Raw genomic sequence first — 23033 nt, forward strand, 5'->3', positions numbered from 1 at the left:
TCCCTTACCAGTTCAAGGTGAATATTGCAATAACACAAAACGGCTGCTCTTAAAGTATTGCAATAGTTGAATACTCAACACATCATTAAAAGAGAACTGTTGAAAGAGATGCATCTGTATGCATGGATTCAACTTGCAAACTCATTAAATCCCGTCTTTAAGGTGATAAAAGCTATAGACGAGCTTTGATCTTTGATGACATCATGAGAACTTCTTACGAAAACCATTGTCCTCTCCCATCAGTTCAGGAACCAACAAAACCAACTGCCAATGACAGTACGGTGAATCCCGCAAGAAGTTAGCCAAAGGCAGTTGGTCTTCCTGATCATTTGATTGAATTACATGAGACAAAATAACCAGCTCACATAGCAGATAACTCTTAGGAATCCAACCTTTCAAGGCGAGACCAGCACAAGTCTTCGAGCGTGTTTTCCGGTGGCCTATGATGTGACAGTATTAAAAAAACGCTTTTCTACCAAAAGGTTAAATGCAGAAACACGATGACAGACCTAAGGGATGTTCTGCTCTCCTGTCATCTCTACCAAGTGGCACAGTATAAGATGTATTTGTAAGTGTATGACTGCTGATTCAGATAACAGTACTGTACTGTTGTTAAAGATCTGAACCCCTAATCCCTTTGGTGTAGGCCTGGTCAGACAGACTGAAAGTGATGAATTATATGTGCATGGTTTACTCATTATAATAGGCCTACGTTTTATCCCCAGTCATAAGACTGCATATACCAACCCCATCTCATGAAAACACCTTTCATTCACAAAAGCCTTCTTACACAATTTAAATGCCTGAAATAAAGGAGGAATGGGTGGATTAAGATTAAGATGGTGTGCTTGACTGTTTTAGCATAATGCTTGCCTTATGGTGGCCGACAATAAAATAATAAACCAACGGAATCAGTGTTTGTACTATATTGGGTATAATGGGATAAACTAGCCAGACACAGACGTTACTCTTCGCATGTTTATTGTCCACCAAGGAACCTAGCACTCACAGCATAGCATTCCTACATCAACAGGTGTGCTCAGCCACAGGATAATAAGCGGTAGCTTCTTGTAGAGAGCAATAGCACTACTGCCTCTAGTGGTCAGAAGTCAGTATACCACTCTACAACATTCCTCCCCCTTTAAATTGAACGAACCCATTCAATTAAACAGATATTTCCAGATGAAACATTGTACCATGAAAAAATATAACTTTTCAATGACAGTAAGCATAACCAAAAATGATTAAACTTGTCATGACTTCCCCATCCCCCCAATAACATGCATAAACTGTTTAAGAACACAATAACAAAGTCTTTGTTGAAAGCAAGTGTAGACTTCTATAAGGAGATTAGGGTTAGGGAAGGAAGGAATGAGTAGGAATCTCCTTTACTTCCCAAAATAAATTGGGGTTTTCTACTTCTCATACCACTCTACAACAGTGTTCTTGCGTGAATGACCGAAACAGTGGTCTGCCTCTGCCTCGCTTTGTTGAGCGACCAGAGCTTCGTGAAGATAAGAGGCTGAGGGAGGAAGATGATGGTCGCTTATCCTGGTGAATCGATACTCACGACTGACGTCCCGTCGAGAGACGCCTGTAAACGAGGGCGCAGATTTTAATGAAGATTGGCGCCACTTGATCAGCGTTATTAACATCATTAGCACCATCCGCAGCCAGCTGCTGCGACGGACCTTCAACCTCCACCCACATGTTTGGCGTCCACTCCATATGTGTATAGATTAGAGAAACGTCCGGAGCACGTGACTGTACCCTCCCCCGACATGTTCGATCTGAAAAAGAGACACAGCCTGGTCCTGAAGGTGGGGTTGGAGACGGAGTTCAGACGGGTGGCGTTAAGAAGGAGGTCGCGAGGCGCCGTGGAGGACCAGCCCTCAGAGACTGGTGAGCCAATTAACCAATTAAATCAACTTTAACTTAATAAGCAAATGTTGTAAACTTGGTTGACACTCGGACAACAACATGGCCAACTTGTATTTGGTGTAAATCCCGTAGGCTACCTACTCTGGTCGCAGCCGCATTGATTTGCTATCGATCAGCAGTCTGATTAGCTGCAGTGTTCAGCTGAGGACATTCTCTACTTTCGAACTGATTAAAATGGCCAGGCGCCCTCAGAACAAGTCTATAAAGTACATACGTTGCTTGAAGATATAGCGTGCATACTACTGCCTATAGCCAGTATTTATATAAAGGTTAATTTATCTATATTTTTAGGACACATTTGGTACAAAATAGGACTTTGTAACTCAAATGTGCAGTGCCGTTATGACCATATTTGGGGCTTCCAGTGTTTAGTTGACATGTTTTAAATCAATTTGTTGATCACTGCATTTAGGAAACCACAATGCTGACAACCTGGAACAAACTCATAGTGTTGTATTTGGTGCTAAAACGGAAAGGCTTAAAGTAACCCAACACCTTCACTTTCTGTTCCTGAAAACCTCAATGAAAGCCAGAAAACTAGGGGGCATCATGGATTCAGATTTCGAGTTCAGCAGCCACATCAAATCGGTTACAAAAACAGCATTTTATCACCTTTAAAACGTAGCAAGGCTTAGAGGGCTCATGTCCACCGAAGACTTGAACATCTTGTACATGCCTTTATCACTAGTAAGCTTGATTACTGCAATGGTCTCCTTACAAGTAGGCTATCCCAAAAAAAACTAAGGCAACTACAGCTTGTTCAGAATGCTGCGAGTTCTAGAGTTCTAAGACAGACCAAAAAATTTGAACATATTACACCAATTCTTAAATTGTTACAATGGCTCCCTGTATGTCAGAGATTTGATTTCAAATTATGTTGCTAACCTTAATATCCCTAAATGGTTTTGGGCCAAAATATTTAACTGGTATGCTTCAACTACATAAAGCCTTCTTTAGATCTTCTGAGACAAATCTGTTAATTATCCCCAGAGTAAACACGTAACATGGGAAGCAGTATTTAACAATGCAACAAATAGCTGGAATGAACTCCCTGAGGATTTAAGACTTGCCAAAACCCTGACCATTTTATTACAAGACTGAAGACTTTTATGTTTGCTTTAGCTTTCTGCTAAATCACTGAATAAACAAACATGAACTGAACGTACCGTATTACTGATGAACGTTACTGGAACTCGTTCATTCTGGGGTCTGTGAATGGCACGCTCACTGGGGCAATTGCTCTGTCGCTAGCTTAGCCACTTTTTAGAGTTTAAAAAGGTTTTTAACTCAAGAAGTCACGTGACGTCTTGCTGTGTCATATGTACTTGTGGTTTAACCTGCAGCTGCGTTTTACCTTGATCTCAATTGCTGTGCCTTCAGAGAAATTCACATCAGACACTGGAGGGCGTATTTTGTGCGTGTTAGTCTAATCTCGAGACTGACGTGGTTTTAGAGGAGACTAAACCAGTTTGCAGGAGGAAACAAGGCTCGATCATAACCGACACACACACACACAGAATTAGTTTTATGAATTATTATTAATAGGTATGATACATTTACACTTATTACACCAGATGGGCCTTCAGTACAATAAAGGTACAATACTTTCCCAACACTGCCAGAGAGACTGTTGTTCTGATACGAGAGAGATACATGAACTGATACCAGAGAAACTGTTGATCTGATACCAGAGATGCAAAAAGAAAAAAAAGTGGTATATAAATAAAGTTCCCTTGGCTATTTAGAAGAGAAATACTCACACAACTCAGATGTTAGTTGTATTTGATGACGTTGGTGTAATACTTCTTAAAATCCATCGACATGCATGAGCCTCTTGGGAAACGATACAGGCGACTTGCAACTGAGGGAGGAAGGAAACAAAGTGAGCGTCAAGTTGAATCACATGAGACTGACCACAACTCTGTCAGTCCTTCAAGCTGAGGGGCCGTCTCCAACACTGATCTCTCCAACCACCACCTGCTTTCTCTCCTTCTGATTTCATTCATACTAAAATTGACTCGGAAGAATAAATACTTGCAGGTTCCCTGAGTACCTGGTTGTGGTTGTATTCCAGTCAGCAATGGTGTGGGTGGATCCTACAGACAATCTGGGACTGCATCGGATCATCTGAGTCCACAGAGGAGAGACCAAAACCAGGGCTCGCCTTTAGCACCCCAAGGTAGGATTTAACTACATCTTCTGGTGCACTGCAAGTCGATATGGATCGATAAGAACGGGTCCTTCTCGGTTACCAATATCTACCCTTACCTGTAGGTAGGCCTCCTTAAACAAGATGCCCTTACCCGATATGCATTCATTCATCTCCACTAGTTCCTCACTAAATGGTTTATAGCAAATGGAACTGCAGTAATAAGTGGGAGAATGTGGAGGGTGTTGTGTGTTATACTTTCAACAAATGTATGTAAAAGTAGAAGTTCCCTTCTGGTTGAACTCTGTGACTTGAGGTCATATAGAGAGTATTTGTGCAAGTTTTGTTCTAGTCAGAGTTGCTGTTGTCCGGTAATTACCGGTCAATGACCGGAAAAAAATGAGGAGGACCGAAAATTCTAAATGTCTCCGGTCAGAATGACCAATGGAAATAAATCTCTGCACAATTTGAATTGTGTTTAAATATGCTATAGTGGTCATTTGTTTAGCCATTCATGTTAAACAATGAGGGTTTTGATTGACCCGAATATCGAAAGAAGTAAAAAAAACAAAAAACGTTAAAATGAAACCTTCCAGGTCACATGACCGTCATCAATTTTTTTCTGGCGGAACCACTAGTTCTAGTCCAATATCTGTTATGTTATTGAGAAGCGTTTTACTAATGTCTATGTGGTGTTAACAATGTGCTGCCCTCGACTACTGCAACGCCTCAGGGTTAATGTCCCTGTGTGTTTTATGGATGAAAATATTCCAAAACTTGGAATAAGGAATAATAATATAATAAGGAAATCTTGAGGGATTAGAAATGCATGTAAAGCACTTTATCAGCAAGGATCAGATTTGATCAAAGGACTGATTGAACTCTTCCCATCCTGTTGCAGTACCCCCTCACCCCGCCCCCCTCCAGTCCCCAGAAAAGGCCTTTGTGCAGGAGAACCTCTCGCCACGAGGCCGCCATCACTCCAGCGTCTCCTCACTGGTGGCCTCCCATTGTCCTACTGGGGAAGGAAAACCACCTAGCGGCCAGAGAGCCCGGTTAGCGGTCCTGATCCAGGTCATCCCAGCGGAGTCCCTGACCTCCAGGAGTCCTGCAGGGACCAGCCCCGTGAGGACCCCGCTGTTGGGAGTCCTGAGTCCATCCCTGAGTGGAGGAGGTGGTGGAGGAGCAGAAGGTGGAGGTGCAGGAGGAGGAGGAGGAGGAGGGGCTGAGGGCCAGTCTAACCCCCCCAGCCCGTCATCCGGAGACGCCGCCCATAAGCCAGCCAAACGCCGCAGCCCCAGCCTGTGGAAAACCAGGAGCGCCGTCTGGCTCAGGAGGTCCTGGTCGGGCCAGACCCAGTCCGGCTGCACTAGGAAGGAGGAGCGGGTTCGACCCCGCAGTGCAGCCCTCCAGACCCTCGCCCCCCAGACCCCAGACCCCCGGGACGGACTCAGGTTACAGCGGCGGACCTTTGAACCCCCAAATCTTGTTTTTCTTTTTTTTTTTCAAAATGCCCTTCCTAGCATTCAACACCTCCTATTATCTCTGTGACTGTTGTTTCCTCAGCCCCCCCGCTGACCCGTCAGAATGTGCTCCACTAACTCCGTCGGACCCCTCCACCTCCGGGTCTCTGGCCTGCAAGAGAAAGTATCACACCGATAGCGAGACCGTCGTGAGTTTCGAGTCGCGAGGTCTCTCCAAAGACCCAATCCCAGGTCCTGTAGTGACTGGTCCTGCTCCTGTAGCTCGGGGTCCTGGTCCTGTAGGGCCGGGTCCTGGTCCAGTAGCTCTGGGTCCTGGTCCAGTAGGGCCGGGTCCTGGGCTGCGGGTAGGCGCCGGCCCTGAGCTCCTGCACCACAGCGTGGGGGCCCAGGGGCCAGCGGGGGAGGGCTCTGAGGAGGACCTGACGGGGCTAGGAGTGGGGAGGACTCATGAGGACGTCGGTACACACATGGACGTGGAAGATAAGGACCAGAAGGAGTCCAAGAGGAAGGAGAAACTGTACCAGATCGCGACGGAGCTCCTGATGACGGAGCGTGCCTACGTCGTTCGCCTCCACCTCCTGGACCAGGTATAGTTTAAGGAATCTGTCCTCTTCCACACCTTCCCTGAGGCTGTTAGATGTTTGAGATCATCTGTCTGCTAACATCATGTTTATCTCATACCAAGCCTTCCCTTTTCGTTCATGAGAAGATACAAAAACGTCCTTCCTCATGTTGGCACGGTAACGGACCACAACAGACCTTCTGAGAGGAGCTCACTGGGTTCCTCTGGTTCCTCCTCAGGTGTTCTGCTCACTGAGTTCCTCCGGTTCCTCCTCAGGTGTTCTGCTCACTGAGTTCCTCTGGTTCCTCCTCAGGTGTTCTGCTCACTGGGTTCCTCTTGGTTCCTCCTCAGGTGTTCTGCTCACTGAGTTCCTCTTGGTTCCTCCTCAGGTGTTCTGCTCACTGAGTTCCTCTTGGTTCCTCCTCAGGTGTTCTGCTCAATGAGTTCCTCTTGGTTCCTCCTCAGGTGTTCTGCTCACTGAGTTCCTCTTGGTTCCTCCTCAGGTGTTCTACTCACTGAGTTCCTCTTGGTTCCTCCTCAGGTGTTCTGCTCCGGTCTGTCTGAAGAGGCGTCCAAGGGCTCCTTCCCCTTGGAGGTGGTGAGGAACCTCTTCTCCAACATCCCCTCCATTCACTCCTTCCACAGCCAGTTCCTCCTGCCCGACCTGGAGGAGCGCATGGTGCACTGGTGGGTCCCCCCCCGCGCCCCTCACCTCCGTCCCTCACTGCAGGGTCACGAGCTGTGGGATTGGTTGGGGCATGACGCCCTGTTAGCCAATGGCCTTTGGTGTCACAGTCAAGTATAGAAAATGTTTGGATTCTGAAGCGGTGGTATCCCTGTTACCCAGTTCTTCAGGGCTGAACACTTTTGCCACCACAACCTGGGACATCTTTATCTTAAAACAATGTGTGTGGAAGCAGACGTCCTAGTTTAACCAATGTGCATTTCAACACACCTCTGTAGTTTGACCGTGGCTATGAATCATCAGTCTGTGTGTGTGTATATAGAAACCTTTTAGGACAGGTTCTGTAAACCCTGTCTTGAGGGTCGTCTGTCATAGCAGTGTACATCTCCTCTGGTGGTGGAGCCACTGATCTCTGAATCATCCAATGTCATGAGTATTGTCCTGGTATTGGTTGTACATAAAGCCTGGTCTGCCAATGGCCTTTTGATGGCCTTTGATGCTCACCAGCTTCCGCAAAATACTCAAGACTCATTTGTTCAGAGTTCCCCTAGATTCTGCATAGCCTCCACCACATCCCCCTTACGCACTTATTGTATGTTTTAAGTCCTGACACTGCATAATAGTACTTAGCATCGTGTAGCATCTTACCCTAGCTATCTTCGTTGTATACGGCGAATGGGTTATCCTAGCGATTTTTAGTGCTTGGCACTTAGTTCTATGAACATCCTTATCCTACCGACAGTGATATATTGTTGATTCACTTTCTTCTGACAAATGTACTCATTGTAAGTCGCCTTGGGTAAAGGCGTCTGCTAGATGTCCTAAATGTAAATTTGACCTCCCGCCCCCCAGGTGGGACCGGCCCGCCCTGGGAGACGTCCTCCTGCGCCACGCCCCCTTCCTGAGGATGTACTCTGAGTACGTGGGGAACTTTGAGGTGGCCATGGGGCTGCTGAAGGCCTGGAGGGAGCGGTCGGCCGCCTTCAGGAACGTCCTGCTGGAGATACAGGTCTGGACCACAGGGGACCCGGGACTGAAGGGGAGAAATTCAGTGGATTCACCTTCATTGTGGTGGAATCACTGATTGGAAGTGAATGAATAGAACAGGAATCAGTGGAAAGGACTACCAACTGACATTCACTGATTTAAAAAAAAAAAAAAAAAAAAAAAAAAAAAAAACGGAACCAGAAATTGCCAGACTTATGCGTAACATATTGCCACACATCACTAGTTGTGGTGTAACTTATTCAGGTGTGAATACGCCCTTAGGGAGCTCTGGTGCGGACCAAACAGCCGGTCAGAGACCCAGCCGAAGAGGTGGTCTCGGTTCGCTTCCAAACGAACCCTGGTGCGGTTTGCTTAAAAATAATATAACTTTTTGGACTCAACAGGCTCTCATTGCTGCTTGTTTATTTATATTGTTTGATTAGCGCGGTAAATTCAAAGATCAACGTCACGTTATCAGACCGGCATCACGTTATCAGACCAGTTAAAAATGTGCCGTGGCTCAACATGTAGCGAAGAGGAGACAAAATGTCTTGGATATTTGGGCAGACACAAACATATAAAGTATGTTGGAGAACACTTATAATAATTCGGATGCATCTAATACATTCAGTACAAGGATGGGGGAGAAAGCGTACGAGCGGTCCGCGGATAGCATAACATCATAAGATCGATGTTGTGCCAAACGCCTCTGATGCTCCAAAAGTACGGCAAATGTGTGTAACTGTATGAAACCAATCAGTATAAGCACAACGAGGGCAGCACGCTGAATCTCCATAATCTCCATAGTTTGTTGACTTTGTTTTCTTTGTTTACTTTATTTTATGCGGCTATGCACAAACGTGCGTTGTTGACAAATTCTCGGACTGTTGCGAAAAATTGCAATGTGAAAAGGAACAGCACCAAAAATAAACATTGCGTTTTGGTCCGGGCCAAAGAGATCGAACTAAGGACTTTCCTGGTGTGAATACGGGACTGAAAGGGAGAAATTCAAAAGATTCACCTTCATTGTGGTGGATTCAATGATTGGAAGTGAATGAATTTAACTAATGAACAGGAATCACTGGAAAGGACTGCCAACTGGCATTCACTGAAAAAAAAAAAGCAGAAGCAGAAATTTCCAAACTTATACGTAACATATTGCCATACATCACTAGCTGTGGTGTAACTTAAGTTACAACTCCCACACTTGTACACAGTTAGTTAATCATGCTCATGTCGCGCTGTTGTTCTGTGATTGGTCCAGAGTCAGGAGGTGTGTGGGCGGCTGAGCCTGGAGCACCACATGCTTGAGCCGGTGCAGCGAGTCCCGCGCTATGAGATGCTGCTGACGGCCTACCTGACCACACTGCCTAGGGACGACCCAGACCACTTCCCCGCTGAGAGTGAGGAAACGCATACACGTAGACAGACAGACAGACAGACAGTCCATATTAGGACTCGCCATGTGGTCTCGATCAGCCTTGTACAAAGTTTCACTTCCTGCCTGCGTTGTCTTCCTCCTCTCCTGCAGAGGCCTTGGAAGCCATCGCCATGGCAGCAGGACACTCCAACAGTGCCATCCACAGGGCTGTAGGTACCACCACCATGGGGCCCCCTAGAAAACCATAGGGGGCCCTATGAGTCCATAGGGAGCCCTGTGATACAGTAGGGTCCCCTGTGGTATTGTAGATTACTATGTATTGGTTTAACCCGTACTCTAGCGGACCATGTATTGTCTTAACGGGGTGTTTTGTAGGAAAGTCTAAAGAAGCTACTGGACATCTTTGAGATGGTCAGCGAGGAGGAGATCCTGAGGCCGTCCACAGAGTTCCTGAGAGAGGGACGACTGCTGAAGCTGGCGGCCAGGAACAAGTCTGCCATGGAGCGATACCTCTTCCTGGTCTGATCCCTCTTTATCTAGAGCCATACCTCTTCCTGGTCTGATCACTCTTTTTCTAGAGCCATACATCGTCCTGGTCTGATCACTCTTTATCTAGAGCCATACCTCGTCCTGGTCTGATCACTCTTTATCTAGAGCCATACCTCTTCCTGGTCTTATCACTCTTTTTCTAGAGCCATACATCGTCCTGGTCTGATCACTCTTTATCTAGAGCCATACCTCGTCCTGGTCTGATCACTCTTTATCTAGAGCCATACCTCTTCCTGGTCTGGTCACTCTTTTTCTAGAGACATACTTCATCCTGAATAAAATACAATAGCAAAAAAAATAGAATAGATAAAATACATCATAAGTCTTAACAGCAATGAAGAATATTATAAATATATATAAAATGTAAACTGGATAGACCGGGAGATGTACAAAATGTATTGTGCAGTATGGCCAGGGTTAAAGTGTCACAGTGGTACTGTGACCCCCTGGGGTGCAGTAGAAGGGTGTGGTAACCTCTGTCCGCTCCGCCCTCCCTCCCAGTTCAACGACTTCCTGCTGTGCTGCACGCCCCGGCTGGTCCTGGTGGGCCAGCGCTACGGCGCACGCACCCGCATCGGGGTGGAGGGCATGACGGTGCAGCGGACCACCAACCACGAGCACCCCCACAGCTTCCAGGTCTCTGGCAAGGAGAAGACCCTGGAGCTGGAGGCCAGGTAGGCTGGAGGAGGGCTGGAGGCCGGTGGGGCTGGGGGCTGGAGGCCGGTGGGGCTGGAGGAGGAGGAGGAGGAAGCTCAGTGCAGTGTTAAAGATGGTTAAAGATTGATTGATTAATTTACATTTATTTCAGACAGATCAATAAAAATCGAACTTATCAAAAATAGAAAACAAAATAAAGAGCATGAAAAATCCCAAAATAAAAAGATGATTCGAGATGATTACAGATTTTGTGGAATAGGGTTGCAATGAGTCAATTAACAATTACCGGTATGCTGTTTTGACTTTGGCGGTCTTAATCAAACTTATAATTGCACTTTTCCAGCTCTGAAAAAGAACGAGATGAATGGATTAAGGTAAGGCTTTAGATTTAGTTTAAAGTTTTATGTCAATATAATATATGGGAATCATATCGTGTTGATGTATATATTTTTCCTCAGGTTATCCAAAAAGCTATTGATGTTTCCCATGCGAAGATTGAAACCTTAAAGCTGGCCTCCAAGGTGTCTTCTCAGACCGAACCGGTACGTTCTCACCGTAACTCCACATGTCTGAACTCCCTGCCACTGACTAATCATTGGTCAGCTCAATCATAGCTGCTGCTATGAGTGGCTAGGATGTTTGACTCCCAGTCTAAAAGGTTCTGGGTCCGAATTCCCAATAAACCTAAATAAATAATTGAGAGGGACGCCCAAAACCACGTAGTGGCTCCTCTATGACTTGTACCTTAAACTAAATCACTGGAAGTCACTTTGGATGAAAACAACCACGTAGTAACGGTATTGTGAACCCGTGACCAGGAGGAGGAGCTGGGCCGGCGGGCGCCGCGGTGGACACGGGACAACGAGGTGATGGAGTGCATGAAGTGTCGGGAGGCCTTCAACGCCTTCACCCGCCGACGCCATCACTGCAGGGCGTGTGGCTGCGTGAGTCATGACGTCATCATCACACGACCTCCAAACCCATGCTCAAATCCTGAAACACTGAAGGGTGTAGGTCTTTGTTGGGACGTTTGACTCCCAATGCCTGTGGATTGTCTGCAGACGCCTTGACGTGGACCATAATGAACCAGTGAACGACACCATAGTGTAGCCCAGTGCACCACGCCAGTGCACTACAGTGAACCACACCATAGTGAACCTCACTAGTGCTGCCTGAACGGATAGCCCTGTTGTTCAGCGGGGACCCCGTGTGACAGAGGGGCTGTTTATTTGACTGTGTTCTCCTGGTCCCCCACAGGTGGTGTGCGGGAAGTGTTCGGACCACAAGGTGGCGCTGGAGTACGACGAGGGGAGGCTGAACAAGGTGTGTGACACCTGCCACGGTGTCCTGTCGGGACAGGACCCCAAGAGACCCCGCCTTCCGGACCCGGTTGGTTCACTCAGCCGCTGATCGATTTGTGACGATGTGGCTGCGAACGGGGGACCGTCCAGAGAGCTTCTAGAACACACTCACCGTCCTGAGAGCTCACAATGGAAACCTACACAGACAATCGAGAAACCATGAAGAAAAACACAAAGAGATTGTTGTTGGAATCCTGAAAGTATTTTTGCACTTTATTCTTAATGCCTTTACAGTAAAATAAATAAAGTAATTGATTTTTAACAAGAGGGCCGTTTATTGGTCCATCACGACCTTAGCTTATAGCATGGACCTCAGCTTAGTGTTTATAGATTGTAGTGCGACGATGTGATACTAGATCAAGCATTTACAAAAAACGAAGAACAGTACGTTCAGTGATTCAAGAGCCGCACGAAACCGGAACCACAAAACCGGATTCTGATCCCGTAACTTCACATGTAGACATTACAGCATTAGAGTATCTACACCTGACGACTATTCATAACGGCTTGTACAAAACAAAATACATAAATAAAACAAAACCAACATTTAAAAAATATCGAATGACAGTTTGGAGGGAAAGAAAATGAGGTCAGAGTTCAGTTGACCTTGAAACCCGAAGGTCAAATACCGAGAATTGGTTTCTCAAACTTCAGTCCTGCCATGTAGTGCATGATAAGAAAAGTCACATTTTGAAAAGGACATAACTATGGCTTTGGCTGTTTTCCAGCCACAAGGACGCCAGCTTAGCAGACGTGCTCAGAACTTCCAGACACATCTTCCAGTAGTTGAATGGGTTCTTAACATTTACTTTCTATTTAATGTGTGCATCAGTCACCGTTTCTTTTTTAAGATCGTCACTCCCAGGATTCACAGGATGTCAACAACAACGCACTCAATTATTCTTTTCTTCTCTTAAAGTGGACTACAACGGACTGTGTTGCCCTTGGAAACCAAGCCCAATATCTTAATCTTCTATTTAAATACTAGAACTCAAACAAACGCATCCAAATACTAGTTTGTTATATACCAGTGAATGTGTGCGCTCCAGTGTGTATGGCTAATGCTAACGTTCCACCACTAAAAAGCTCTTATTTTATACAGATTCTCTCCCTGCGTTTCATATTCAAAGCGCGGCCACAGACGGCCAAGACTACAAGCTGAATGGCTGGTGAATTTACAGTGTGTTGACTTAGATTTGTAACTTTTATGTCAAACTCTATGAAATCTTTTAAACGATATTTACACCAAGTCGGTAGACCACCCAACTCTTAACGATTTGACACACGATGATGGCCGCCTGCCCGATCCCAAAACAAACGCATGCGTTCACACTGGACTGTACATCGATTAGAAACCAGGCCTATTGGCCATTCATTTACAAAGTGCCGTATTTCGTATTTCATCAAACCTTGATAAATTCTGCACATGGGTACTTTCTGCCTATTATCACCTGACCGTTTTCCAGGTAACTTCCCTCTTGGACAAACCTTTGACCTTCACTCAGTTTGAGACGCTGACCCCTTAAGAGAGGGATCTGGATAAGGGGGTGGGGGGGGGGATATCAACATTCAGCACTTTAATCCAGACCTCTGCCTTGCACTCAGTAGCTAAGGAGGAAGATGTATTGCTCTAGGAGGCCTACTGGTCTGCAGCGTTTGTTTTTAAAACCTACTTCCTATGATGACCCCTCCTTGCCAAACGACAACGTGTCTGTCATTGTTGTCAAGGCGACCAGACATCGTAAGTAGCTTTCCGTATTTCGGACCGATCAGAACATCCAAGGGTGCTGTCGGAGTACAGACGTGACCCTGAGGGTCCATAACAAAGTTTGGTGTCTGTCCCACAGCCACCGTGTCCGCAGGAGGAACGCACAGCAGGGGGCGCTGTGGGGCAGGCACAGAGTTCCAGGAGGTGACCTTCTGACCCCGCCCCACCGGTTAAAGACAGGAGGCGATCGGGGCGTGACGGCCGGGGGGGTCCGTCGTCTCAGCTGCAGCAGAGCTGGTCTGAGAGCAGCAGGGTGTCGTAGCCGTAGATCTCCAGCAGGTGGAGCAGGAAGAGCCGGTCTCCGTGGGGGTCCAGGCCCATGGCCCGCACGCTCTCGTGGGTCAGGGTGGGGTCCGGGCTGCCCGCCACCTCGCTCAGGGTCTGGAAGATCCGGTTGTTCTGCTCCAAGAAGAACCTGGAGGACACACCAGAGAGAAGAGCAATGACTATTGATCAATCAATCCAACTTTATTTATCCAGTGCTTTTCAGACAACACACAGTGCTTAATGAGGGAAGTCACCCGAGCAATTAGCCTTCTGGAACACCACTCCTGGCCAGGAGCTTTGTGAAGTGATGTCAATTATGTCATGGAGTTGAACATGAGAATTCTGGTGTGGCTGGGATGTACTTACAGTATGAAGAGATCTTCTTCACTTGAGATCGAGTCTCCGTTCACCTCCTGAGAGTACAACAGCATCTGCCTACACACACATGCAAACACACATAACTATTAACTAAGGGTACCATGTGTTCCGTCAGCAAAAGAAAAATGTGTTCAAGTGTCAGCTTCTATGCGGACACAGACCGTAAGTGATAAGAACAAACCGTGTTGCCTGGTGCAGGAACCTCGTTCAATTAGGTGAGACCTGCATGAACGAGGCCTTAGCAGAGGTTCAAGTACAGGCCTTTCTCCGATCCCAGATTCTGAGCAGATAGCCTACCTCTGCTGGGTTCAGGTAGCCTACCTCTGCTGGGTTCAGATACCCTACCTCTGCTGGGTTCAGATAGCCTACCTCTGCTGGGTTCAGATAGCCTACCTGTGCTGGGTTCAGGGAGCCTACCTCTGCTGGGTTCACATAGCCTACCTCTGCTGGGTTCAGGTAGCCTACCTCAGCTGGGTTCAGACAGCCCACCTGTGCTGGGTTCAGGTAGCCTACCTCAGCTGGGTTCAGGTAGCCTACCTCTGCTGGGTTCAGGTAGCCTACCTCTGCTCGGTGAGCCGGCGGTACTTGTCCTTGTCGGCGGCGCTGAGCCGCAGCAGGGGCTTCAGACCCTCGCGGTACGTCTTGACGTTCTGGTTGTCCACGTACACGTCGTACAGGTCCTTCTTCTCCTCGAAGATCTTCTCAGTCGTGCCTACGCACACACAGGTACATGCGCACAGACGCACAGGCACACACACACGGACACACACACATGCATACGCACACAAACACACACACAATTTGAGCAATTGAATAATTCAGCAGTCTCACTTCTTAGCATCGAAAGGGACTTGCAGTGAGTTTTGTTTTGGATTCATTAAGGAACAGGTAGAGGTTTGGAAGCGTTACAGGCTAGGATGCGGACATTGGGGTTCGAACGCGGGGCCTTTTTGTGTGGGGTCAAACCCTAACGTCTAGACCATCCCGCCCCCCTGGTTCCTCACACGGCTACGAGCGCTCACATGCTACGTAGGCCAGCTCGTTCTCCAGGGCGCTGATGTCAGCCACGTTGACGTAGAAGAAGGGGCGGAACTCCGGGACGGCCACGCCCACTCCGGGGATGGAGATGTTGGCAAGGCAACAGCAGCAGTACACTGAGGAAGAGGAGAGAGACGAGGAAGAATGAACCACAAGACGTTACTCGAGTGGGAGCTGGAGATGAAAGGCAGCTGCGTCCTCGTAGGACCACCAGGGGTCATGACTTGACGTCATGATGTTGTGGGTCTGCTCCTCTACATAATTAATTTCAAATACTTCAATTTGAAACTCATATTCTTTTGATTCATTCCACCAAAAGTGAAATATTTCAAGCCTTTATTTGAATTAATCTTGATGATTATGGCTTACAGCTCATGAAAACGCAAAACTCAGTATATATTTCAACATTTCGCTTTTGGTGAAATGGATATAATATATGAGATTCACTTTTTAAGTTTAATTATTGAAATTCATTAACTTTTCCACAATATTCATATTAATTTAGATGCACCTGTATGTTGCAGGGCCAAGGTGGTGGGTTTACTACCACTGGTTTATTCACAATAGTTAGTGTTCATAATGAGTGTTCATAATGAGTGTTCATAATGAGCGTTCATAATGAGTGTTCATAATGAGTGTTCAGAGCCCTGTTTGTCCTTCGCTGACCCCTCTGTGTGAGGCTCTACTGTGTAAAGTACGGAGCCAGGAGGCGCCCTGGCTCTGACGCTATCAGACGAAGGTCTGGGGGGAGCTCACCTCGGTAGCAGACCACGCCCACCGGCGGCGGCGAGAAGATCAGGATGCGTCGGCGGAGGAGCGCCAGCTTCCATATCACCATGATCTGCTCTCCGAAGAAGCGGGTGAACTGGGACATGCAGCCCGCCGGGTGGGTGATCTGGGGAGCCAATCAGAGAGCAGCGCTGCGGTGAGTCCCCTGGGACTGAGCCTATCAGGGTGTTCAGCACCGGGACTCCCAGACACTCAGAGAGTCGACCAGGAGGAACCATTGGCCGTAGCCCGCTTTGAGGTCACAGAGTTCCGGACCTCTGTAATTATTTCCTATTTTTTATTATATATTTTTATTATATATATTTATTTTATTATTATCGTAATTTTTTGTCAATATATATAAACTGCACTATACACATGTGTCTTCAGGAGTTGAATACATTAACATCCCACACACAATTCACACACACAGACAATCCATCTTTGCCCTGTTTTTTTGTGTGTAGTTTGGGTTGTGTTTGCAGGTGACTTTTTGGTATGAATTTTGCTCGTCCCACCCCGACCCCCACACCCTCTCCCTACTCCGGCTACTATCTTTTGTAATACACAGACGTCGATCGACTTAATGATTCCTCCTGGTCAGAAGGAACCCGTCATCATGAAGCTATGTTGAATATTTAATGTTGGATATGAATATTTATATGTAACCTTTTACTCTGCGACCATCAATTTTATGAAAAATCAATTGTATGTGTGCGTGTGATCCAGGTGTGTGTGTGTGTGTGTGTGTGTGTGTGTGTGTGTGTGTGTGCTTGTGTGAGACATAGGTGTGTGTGTGTGGCGGTTTAATACAGGTGTGTGTGCGTAATACAGATGTGCGTGCGCGTGTATGTGTGCATGCGTGTGCGTCTCACCCACCTTCATCTCGGGGTGCATGCTGTGGCTGAGCGTGGTGCTCCAGGTGTGGGCCGGGCTCACAGTGACCACCCTCTCACCACCAGGGGGCAGCAGGGCCCTCTTGTCCTCGTAGAAGGCCTCCAGGGGGGAGTAGTGGCCGGGGGCCTGCAGCTGCAGCCTGGGGGGGAGACGGAGGGCGACGGGGGGGGGGAGACAGAGGGAGGGGGGTGGGGGAGAGGGAGGGGCAAGAGGGAGGGACAGAGGGAGACGGGGGGAGACAGAGGGAGGGTCGGGGAAACAGAGGGAGGCGGCGGGGGGGGGGGGACAGAGGGAGAGGGAGGGAGGGGGGAGACAGAGGGAGAGGGATAGAGACGCAAAAGGGGGGGGGGGGAAACAGAAGGAGAAGGAGGTGGGGGGGGGAGACGGAGGGAGACAGAGGGAAGAGGGAGGGAGGGGGGGAGACATAGGGAGGGAGGGGGAAACAGAGGGAGACGGCGGGGGGGAGACAGAGGGAGACGGCGGGGGGGAGACAGAGGGAGAGGGAGCCATGGTTTATTCATGGTGTAAAACTGATGTGTTCCTCCATGCATACGACATGGGCAGCCCTCTGGCTCCACCTGTTGTCTGGACCTCCGGCCTTCCGAGGAAAACTCATTTTATTGTGTAATTGCATGCCGTTGTGTTGTGTATTTGTGTTGTGAAGAAGTGCAGTGTAGAGCAGTTGGGCTGTGTTGTTGTGTTGTGAAGCCGCAGGGTGTTGTGTAGTTGTATGGTAGAGAGAAAGGGAGGAGTGAGACAGGTTAATGGTCTGTGAAACAGGTTCAGGGTGTGAGACGGGTTCAAGGTGCGTGAGACAGGTTCAAGATTTATGAGACCGGTTCAGAGTGTGTGAGACAGGTTCAAGATGTGCGAGACTGGTTCAGAGTGTGTGAGACAGGTTCAGGGTGTGTGAGACAGTTTCCGGGTGGTGTGGATGTGTTGGCTCATCTAAACTGATCCTCAGACAGACCACTTACTGGCCCTCAGCTGATTGGTTAATCCAGTGTTTGGGTTCCAGGTTTAAGTAGCAAGAGCCAATTGAGTTAAATCTACTGGGATGAGACCTCAGCAGGAGACCAGAGACAGGGATTCAACTCGTCTGTTTACAAGACAAGGCCAACGAGAGTATTGTCTGGTTACCATGGTTACATACACAAGTGTGACCACAATCCACAGTAGGGCCATTCAGCGATACATAAATCAATGAATAACATGAATGTATAACAATAACACGGCCATGTTTATGAATAAAGATCCTTACAATGATCAATCATCTCTTTATCCTCCACATCAAGCGACTCATGAAACCATTATCATCAAATCAGCGCACAACCGCCTCCCCGAAACACGAGAAAGAAGGGATAGGGTATGGAGGTGTTGTAGAGACACAGACCAGTTCCACTACCCTGAGCAGCCAGCTAACCAGGCCCTGCGTCACTGAGTCTCTCTGCACCAGGCCCGCTCCAAGACGGGGAGCCATGGTGACTAGGCCCTGGGTCACTGAGTCACGCATTTCGCTGCATTCCTGTCCACAGAATGTCCTTTGTTTTGTACATCCTATCCACCTCCCCAAGCCCACAGCAGGCGGTCGAAGGGTGACCCGGAGTGTGTGGCGTGGAGGAGCGTGTGGTGTGGTTCAGGGTTTGGGGAGTTAGGTGATGGACCGATGAGGAGCCTGAGGTGGGGGTACGTCACGGGGGGGCTGGGATCAGAATGTACCCTGAGGAACCAGGAGGCTTAGAGAGAGGAGTCAGGGGGAGATGGTCCCTGATGGGGAGGGGAATGCTTCCTTTAGGACCACAAGAGATCATCTCAGTAAATGGATGTAGAGCCCAGGAGGATGCTAATTAGCATATTGTATGCATATTGTACATATAATGGTAGATATATTGTATGTATGTATATTCGTTATTGTATATGTTTATTGAATGTATTTGTACGTACGTGGATCTATATTAGATATATATGCACAATATATTGTACATATATTAAGTATTTTAAATGTATATTGAAAATTACGTTGGTTGTATTTGGTAAGTATATTGGCTGTATTTGGTATCATTGTTTGTGCTTCCCTTCACTGGTTAAACTGAAAGCCTCAACCCTCTAGTAACCATGACGACACTAGGCGCCAGGGCAATGTTTGTTGTCACCAAAAAATAGTGTCTGTTTTCCGGGGATAAATGAGTTGTCAAGGTGACAATCTATTTCTGCTCCGTGTTGTGTTGGAGCGCATCCAGCGGTCTGCAGGTCCAAACAGACTAATGATCCCCAGGCCCCCTGTCTGAGTCCACTCACCCTACACTAATGAACTCAGTCCATCAGTGCATAGGGGCTCTCCTATGTCCTGAACACGATTTATCGTTTAATGATCTCATGAAATATGTTATTGATTCCCGTGTGCGGTGTGCCCTCCAGACAGGTTCAGAGGTCAACCAGAGGACCCTGGAGGATGAGGGGCTTGTGAGGCCCTGTGAGGAGGAGGAGGGTCTTATTTAGTTCGAAGAGTCCGTCTACGCTACGCTCCCCCTACAGGCCAAGCACTGGGATTGTCAGAAACGTGATCATTGAATGTGTAAAAAGGTATTGTAAGAGCTTTTACCTTTTCAGATTGTCCAATTAGCTTTCACTATTATAAAATGGTGTATCTGTCGTTTTCTATTGCTCACCTTTACTTTCTGCTGTTACATCCAATACTACGACCTGGGATTAATAAAGTACCAATTTATCTTATACTAGCATGGCATACTAGCATGCTTTCTGCTTAGAATGCTAGCCCGTTGGCATGCTATTCTATTTGGCAAATGGCCTGCTAGCCTGTATAGACTTTTATTATAGATGCCTTCTAGCCTATTAGCATGCTAGCCCGTTGGCATGCTATTCCATTGGCCTATTGGCATGCTAGCCTTTTAGCATGCTAGCCCGGCGGCGTGCTAGCGGGTGGGGCCCTCACCTGACTTGGTGCTCCAGGAAGCTCATGTAGCGGTACAGCAGGGTGTAGGAGGGGGACAGGATGCCCACAGACTTCATCCTGGCGCCGCGCTCCACCGCGCTCTCCACCGCCATGTTGGCGAAACACGCCAGGCCGAAGTAGCTCCCCTTCCGGAAATAACTATGGGGGAGGGAGGGGGGGAGAATTGATGGAAGACAGAGGAAGACGAGAGAGAGAGAGATTAAAGGGCACCAGTTGAGGAACTAGCAGATGGCTGTGTGTGTGTGTGTGTGTGTGTGTGTGTGTGTGTGTGTGTGTGTGTGTGTGTGTGTGTGTGAGAGACTTCACCATCCAGAGCCAATCAGACTGATTTCAAATTATGGTGAAGGATGAGCAAACTGGTGTTAGGGCGTGTGTGTGTGTGTGTGTGTGTGTGTGTGTGTGTGTGTGTGTGTGTGTGTTACATGAAGTCGGTGGACACCCTGTGGGATCCGCTGGCGATGGCTTTGAACTCCACGCCGTCCAGGTCCATGTCCCGGGGGAGGCACCACTCCAGCATGTTACCTAGCCACACACACACACACACACACACACACACACACACACACACACACACACACACACACACACACACACACACACACACACACACACACACACACACACACACCACACACACACACACACACACACACACACACACTTAATATCCTTATACTGCACAAAGTGGAATGTAACTCAGCCTCCTTGTGTCTGATGGTTTTGGACACTTCGGTTCGCTGCCGTCCCGCCAGCTGGCCGGAGGGGAGGGCCCTCCAGAGGCCACTACCGCCCCGACCAGAGGAAGGGGAGGAGGGGAGGAGGTCGGGGAGCCAGGTCACACAGCGGAGATGATCAGAGGACTGAGAAAAGACCCAGGGAGACCGGGAGGAAAGAGTGGGGAGGAAGTGACAGTAGGAGAGAGGAGGTGACAGTAGAGGAGAGGAGGTGAGAGTAGAGGAGAGGAGGTTACAGTAGGAGAGAGGAGGTGACAGTAGGAGAGAGGAGGTGAGAGTAGAGGAGAGGAGGTTACAGTAGGAGAGAGGAGGTGACAGTAGGAGAGAGGAGGTGACAGTAGAGGAGAGGAGGTGAGAGTAGAGGAGAGGAGGTTACAGTAGGAGAGAGGAGGTGACAGTAGGAGAGAGGAGGTGAGAGTAGAGGAGAGGAGGTTACAGTAGGAGAGAGGAGGTGACAGTAGGAGAGAGGAGGTGACAGTAGAGGAGAGGAGGTGAGAGTAGAGGAGAGGAGGTTACAGTAGGAGAGAGGAGGTGACAGTAGAGGAGAGGAGGTGAGAGTAGAGGAGAGGAGGTTACAGTAGGAGAGAGGAGGTGACAGTAGGAGAGAGGAGGTGACAGTAGAGGAGAGGATGACAGAAGAAAGGAGGTAAGTTGAGAGAAGAGAGGAGGTGACAGAAGAGGAGGTGACAGTAGAGGAGAGGAGGTGACAGTAGAGGAGAGGAGGTTACAGTGGGAGAGAGGAGGTGACAGAAGAGGAGGTGACAGCAGAGGAGGAGACAGGAGAGGAGTATCCGGAGAGGAGCGGAGTTGACCATATGAGGGAAGGAGGTGACAGAGGAAACATTTCAGTGACAGGAAAGGAGATGGATGTGACTCAGCCAAAATGCTGTGCATAGCGCCATGCATAAGTCCTCCACACACACACACACACACACACACACACACACACACACACACACACACACACACACACACACACACACACACACACACACACACACACACACACACACCTGTTGATCGATACCCTCTGTCCACAATCATCAAGGTTTCTATTGATTACATTAAAACAGACTGGCTATTCCTCCCGTATTACTGCACTCGTGTATTCAGCCTAAATGGGTTATAAATAATGCATTCTCATTATCTCAACTGAAAATTTTCATCAGTTATTATACAAATCGTTTTGATGAGAGCAATCTATGTGATGAGAGCAAAATAAATATTTTTGTACACTCGAAAGCTCTTCAAAGATTAGGGTATAGATGATGAGGTTATAGATTAGGTATAGATTAGGTATGTGATAGGCTGTTCCTGAGTGGATCTTGACCACAGCCCTCATTAAAATGAATAGCACCGCCGGACAGGTTTTTTAATCACTGCGATCCGTCCTTAGCCACCTCCACCCGGGAGGTTTACATGAACATCCACCCATTAGACACCTGGTGTTCAGTCCTGGTGGATTATGTCGGCATCAGGACGACGGTTCGTATAGACCTGCGGGTTTTTGTCTGGGGTCGGGTTCGGTTTTCCACATAAAAGGCTTCAGCTTTAGGCGTGGCTGAGACCCCTCGTCTCTCTCTGCTGCCTGCATTTCCATTCTGTTTTTTTTTTTTTTTTGCATCGCTGTCTACTTTCATGCACATTATTACACACTGTGCACATAATTCCGACTCTGATAATCCCATAGTGATAGTTAATATAAAGGCGTTGTCTGTATTCCCGCCTCACCTGATCTGGTGTTAAATGCCACCACAAAGACAGACACGATCTGGTCCTTCTCCTCCCACTTCACCATCCTGCTCTCCAGCGACAGCTCCTCGGGCGTGGAGTCCGAGGGAGGGTCGTCCGTGTCCGGGCACAGCGGGGCGTCCGGGGCCGCCGGGGTGATGGAGGTCGCGGGCAGGGCGCTGCCGCTGCCGCCGCCGCCTGTGTCGATGCAGACGGACTTGGGACCCCCCGGACTGGTGCTCCACCCAAAACCCGGGGCGCTGCAGCCCAGCGCCCGGCTGCTGGAGGGGCTCGCCGGGGGCTTCTCGCTGTCGTCCCCCGCCTCATCCGGCTTCTCCGCGGGGGGAACCTCTTCCCAGTCCAGGAGAGGCGCTCGGTCCGACCGCTCTACCATCGCGGTCCCCACCCAGGCTCCCCTCACGGATGACGTTCAGCGGAAAGACGCCAGGTCCATCCGTGGTTGATCTGAACTCGGATGCGTCGGGTTGAAAGATTAAGTCAGGATGTGCAGCCTTTCTGGTTCGTTATGCACGCATTTCGCGTAAAAAAAGACAAAACACTTTGCGTTTTCCCCGTATTCCAGGTATTCCAGTTCTACTCTGTGGTGATGAACGTGATGCTGTGGAGACGGAAACCCTACGTGTGATGGTGCGTTCAGAGACAACTCGTTCAAAACGCTCACCGAGCGCGACGCGTTGCGAACGCGGATGTGTCTTGAACGC

General features: G+C 48.3%; 2 protein-coding genes and 1 long non-coding RNA gene across 4 annotated transcripts; 1 reads left to right on the top strand and 2 right to left on the bottom strand.

Annotated features, from left to right (window-relative positions):
• Nucleotides 1-964: 964 nt before the first annotated feature.
• Nucleotides 965-4114, bottom strand: LOC115532414 (uncharacterized). Of its 2 annotated transcripts, XR_003974023.1 has the most exons (4): nucleotides 3995-4114; nucleotides 3702-3802; nucleotides 1692-1790; nucleotides 965-1594 (listed from the first exon to the last, which is right to left on the bottom strand). It is a non-coding gene; the product is annotated as an uncharacterized LOC115532414 (long non-coding RNA). The 2 variants fall into 2 exon arrangements; XR_003974022.1 differs by having other exon boundaries at nucleotides 965-1790; nucleotides 3995-4113.
• Nucleotides 1730-12018, top strand: LOC115532358 (FYVE, RhoGEF and PH domain-containing protein 4). Its single transcript, XM_030342112.1, has 14 exons — nucleotides 1730-1902; nucleotides 4016-4120; nucleotides 4992-5544; nucleotides 5657-6161; nucleotides 6678-6823; nucleotides 7674-7830; nucleotides 9073-9211; nucleotides 9340-9398; nucleotides 9565-9708; nucleotides 10240-10412; nucleotides 10739-10769; nucleotides 10854-10937; nucleotides 11214-11339; nucleotides 11653-12018. Exons 1-14 carry the CDS (start codon nucleotides 1782-1784, stop codon nucleotides 11803-11805), a joined length of 2496 nt encoding a protein of 831 aa, XP_030197972.1. The 5' UTR covers nucleotides 1730-1781; the 3' UTR covers nucleotides 11806-12018.
• On the bottom strand, nucleotides 12008-22989 carry LOC115532371 (protein LCHN). Its single transcript, XM_030342134.1, has 9 exons — nucleotides 22312-22989; nucleotides 20269-20368; nucleotides 19826-19984; nucleotides 16855-17011; nucleotides 15964-16102; nucleotides 15192-15323; nucleotides 14731-14881; nucleotides 14158-14226; nucleotides 12008-13939 (listed from the first exon to the last, which is right to left on the bottom strand). Exons 1-9 carry the CDS (start codon nucleotides 22703-22705, stop codon nucleotides 13744-13746), a joined length of 1497 nt encoding a protein of 498 aa, XP_030197994.1. The 5' UTR covers nucleotides 22706-22989; the 3' UTR covers nucleotides 12008-13743.
• Nucleotides 22990-23033: the final 44 nt, after the last annotated feature.

The sequence above is a fragment of the Gadus morhua genome, chromosome 19, assembly GCF_902167405.1.
Source record: "Gadus morhua chromosome 19, gadMor3.0, whole genome shotgun sequence".
NCBI lineage: Eukaryota > Metazoa > Chordata > Actinopteri > Gadiformes > Gadidae > Gadus > Gadus morhua.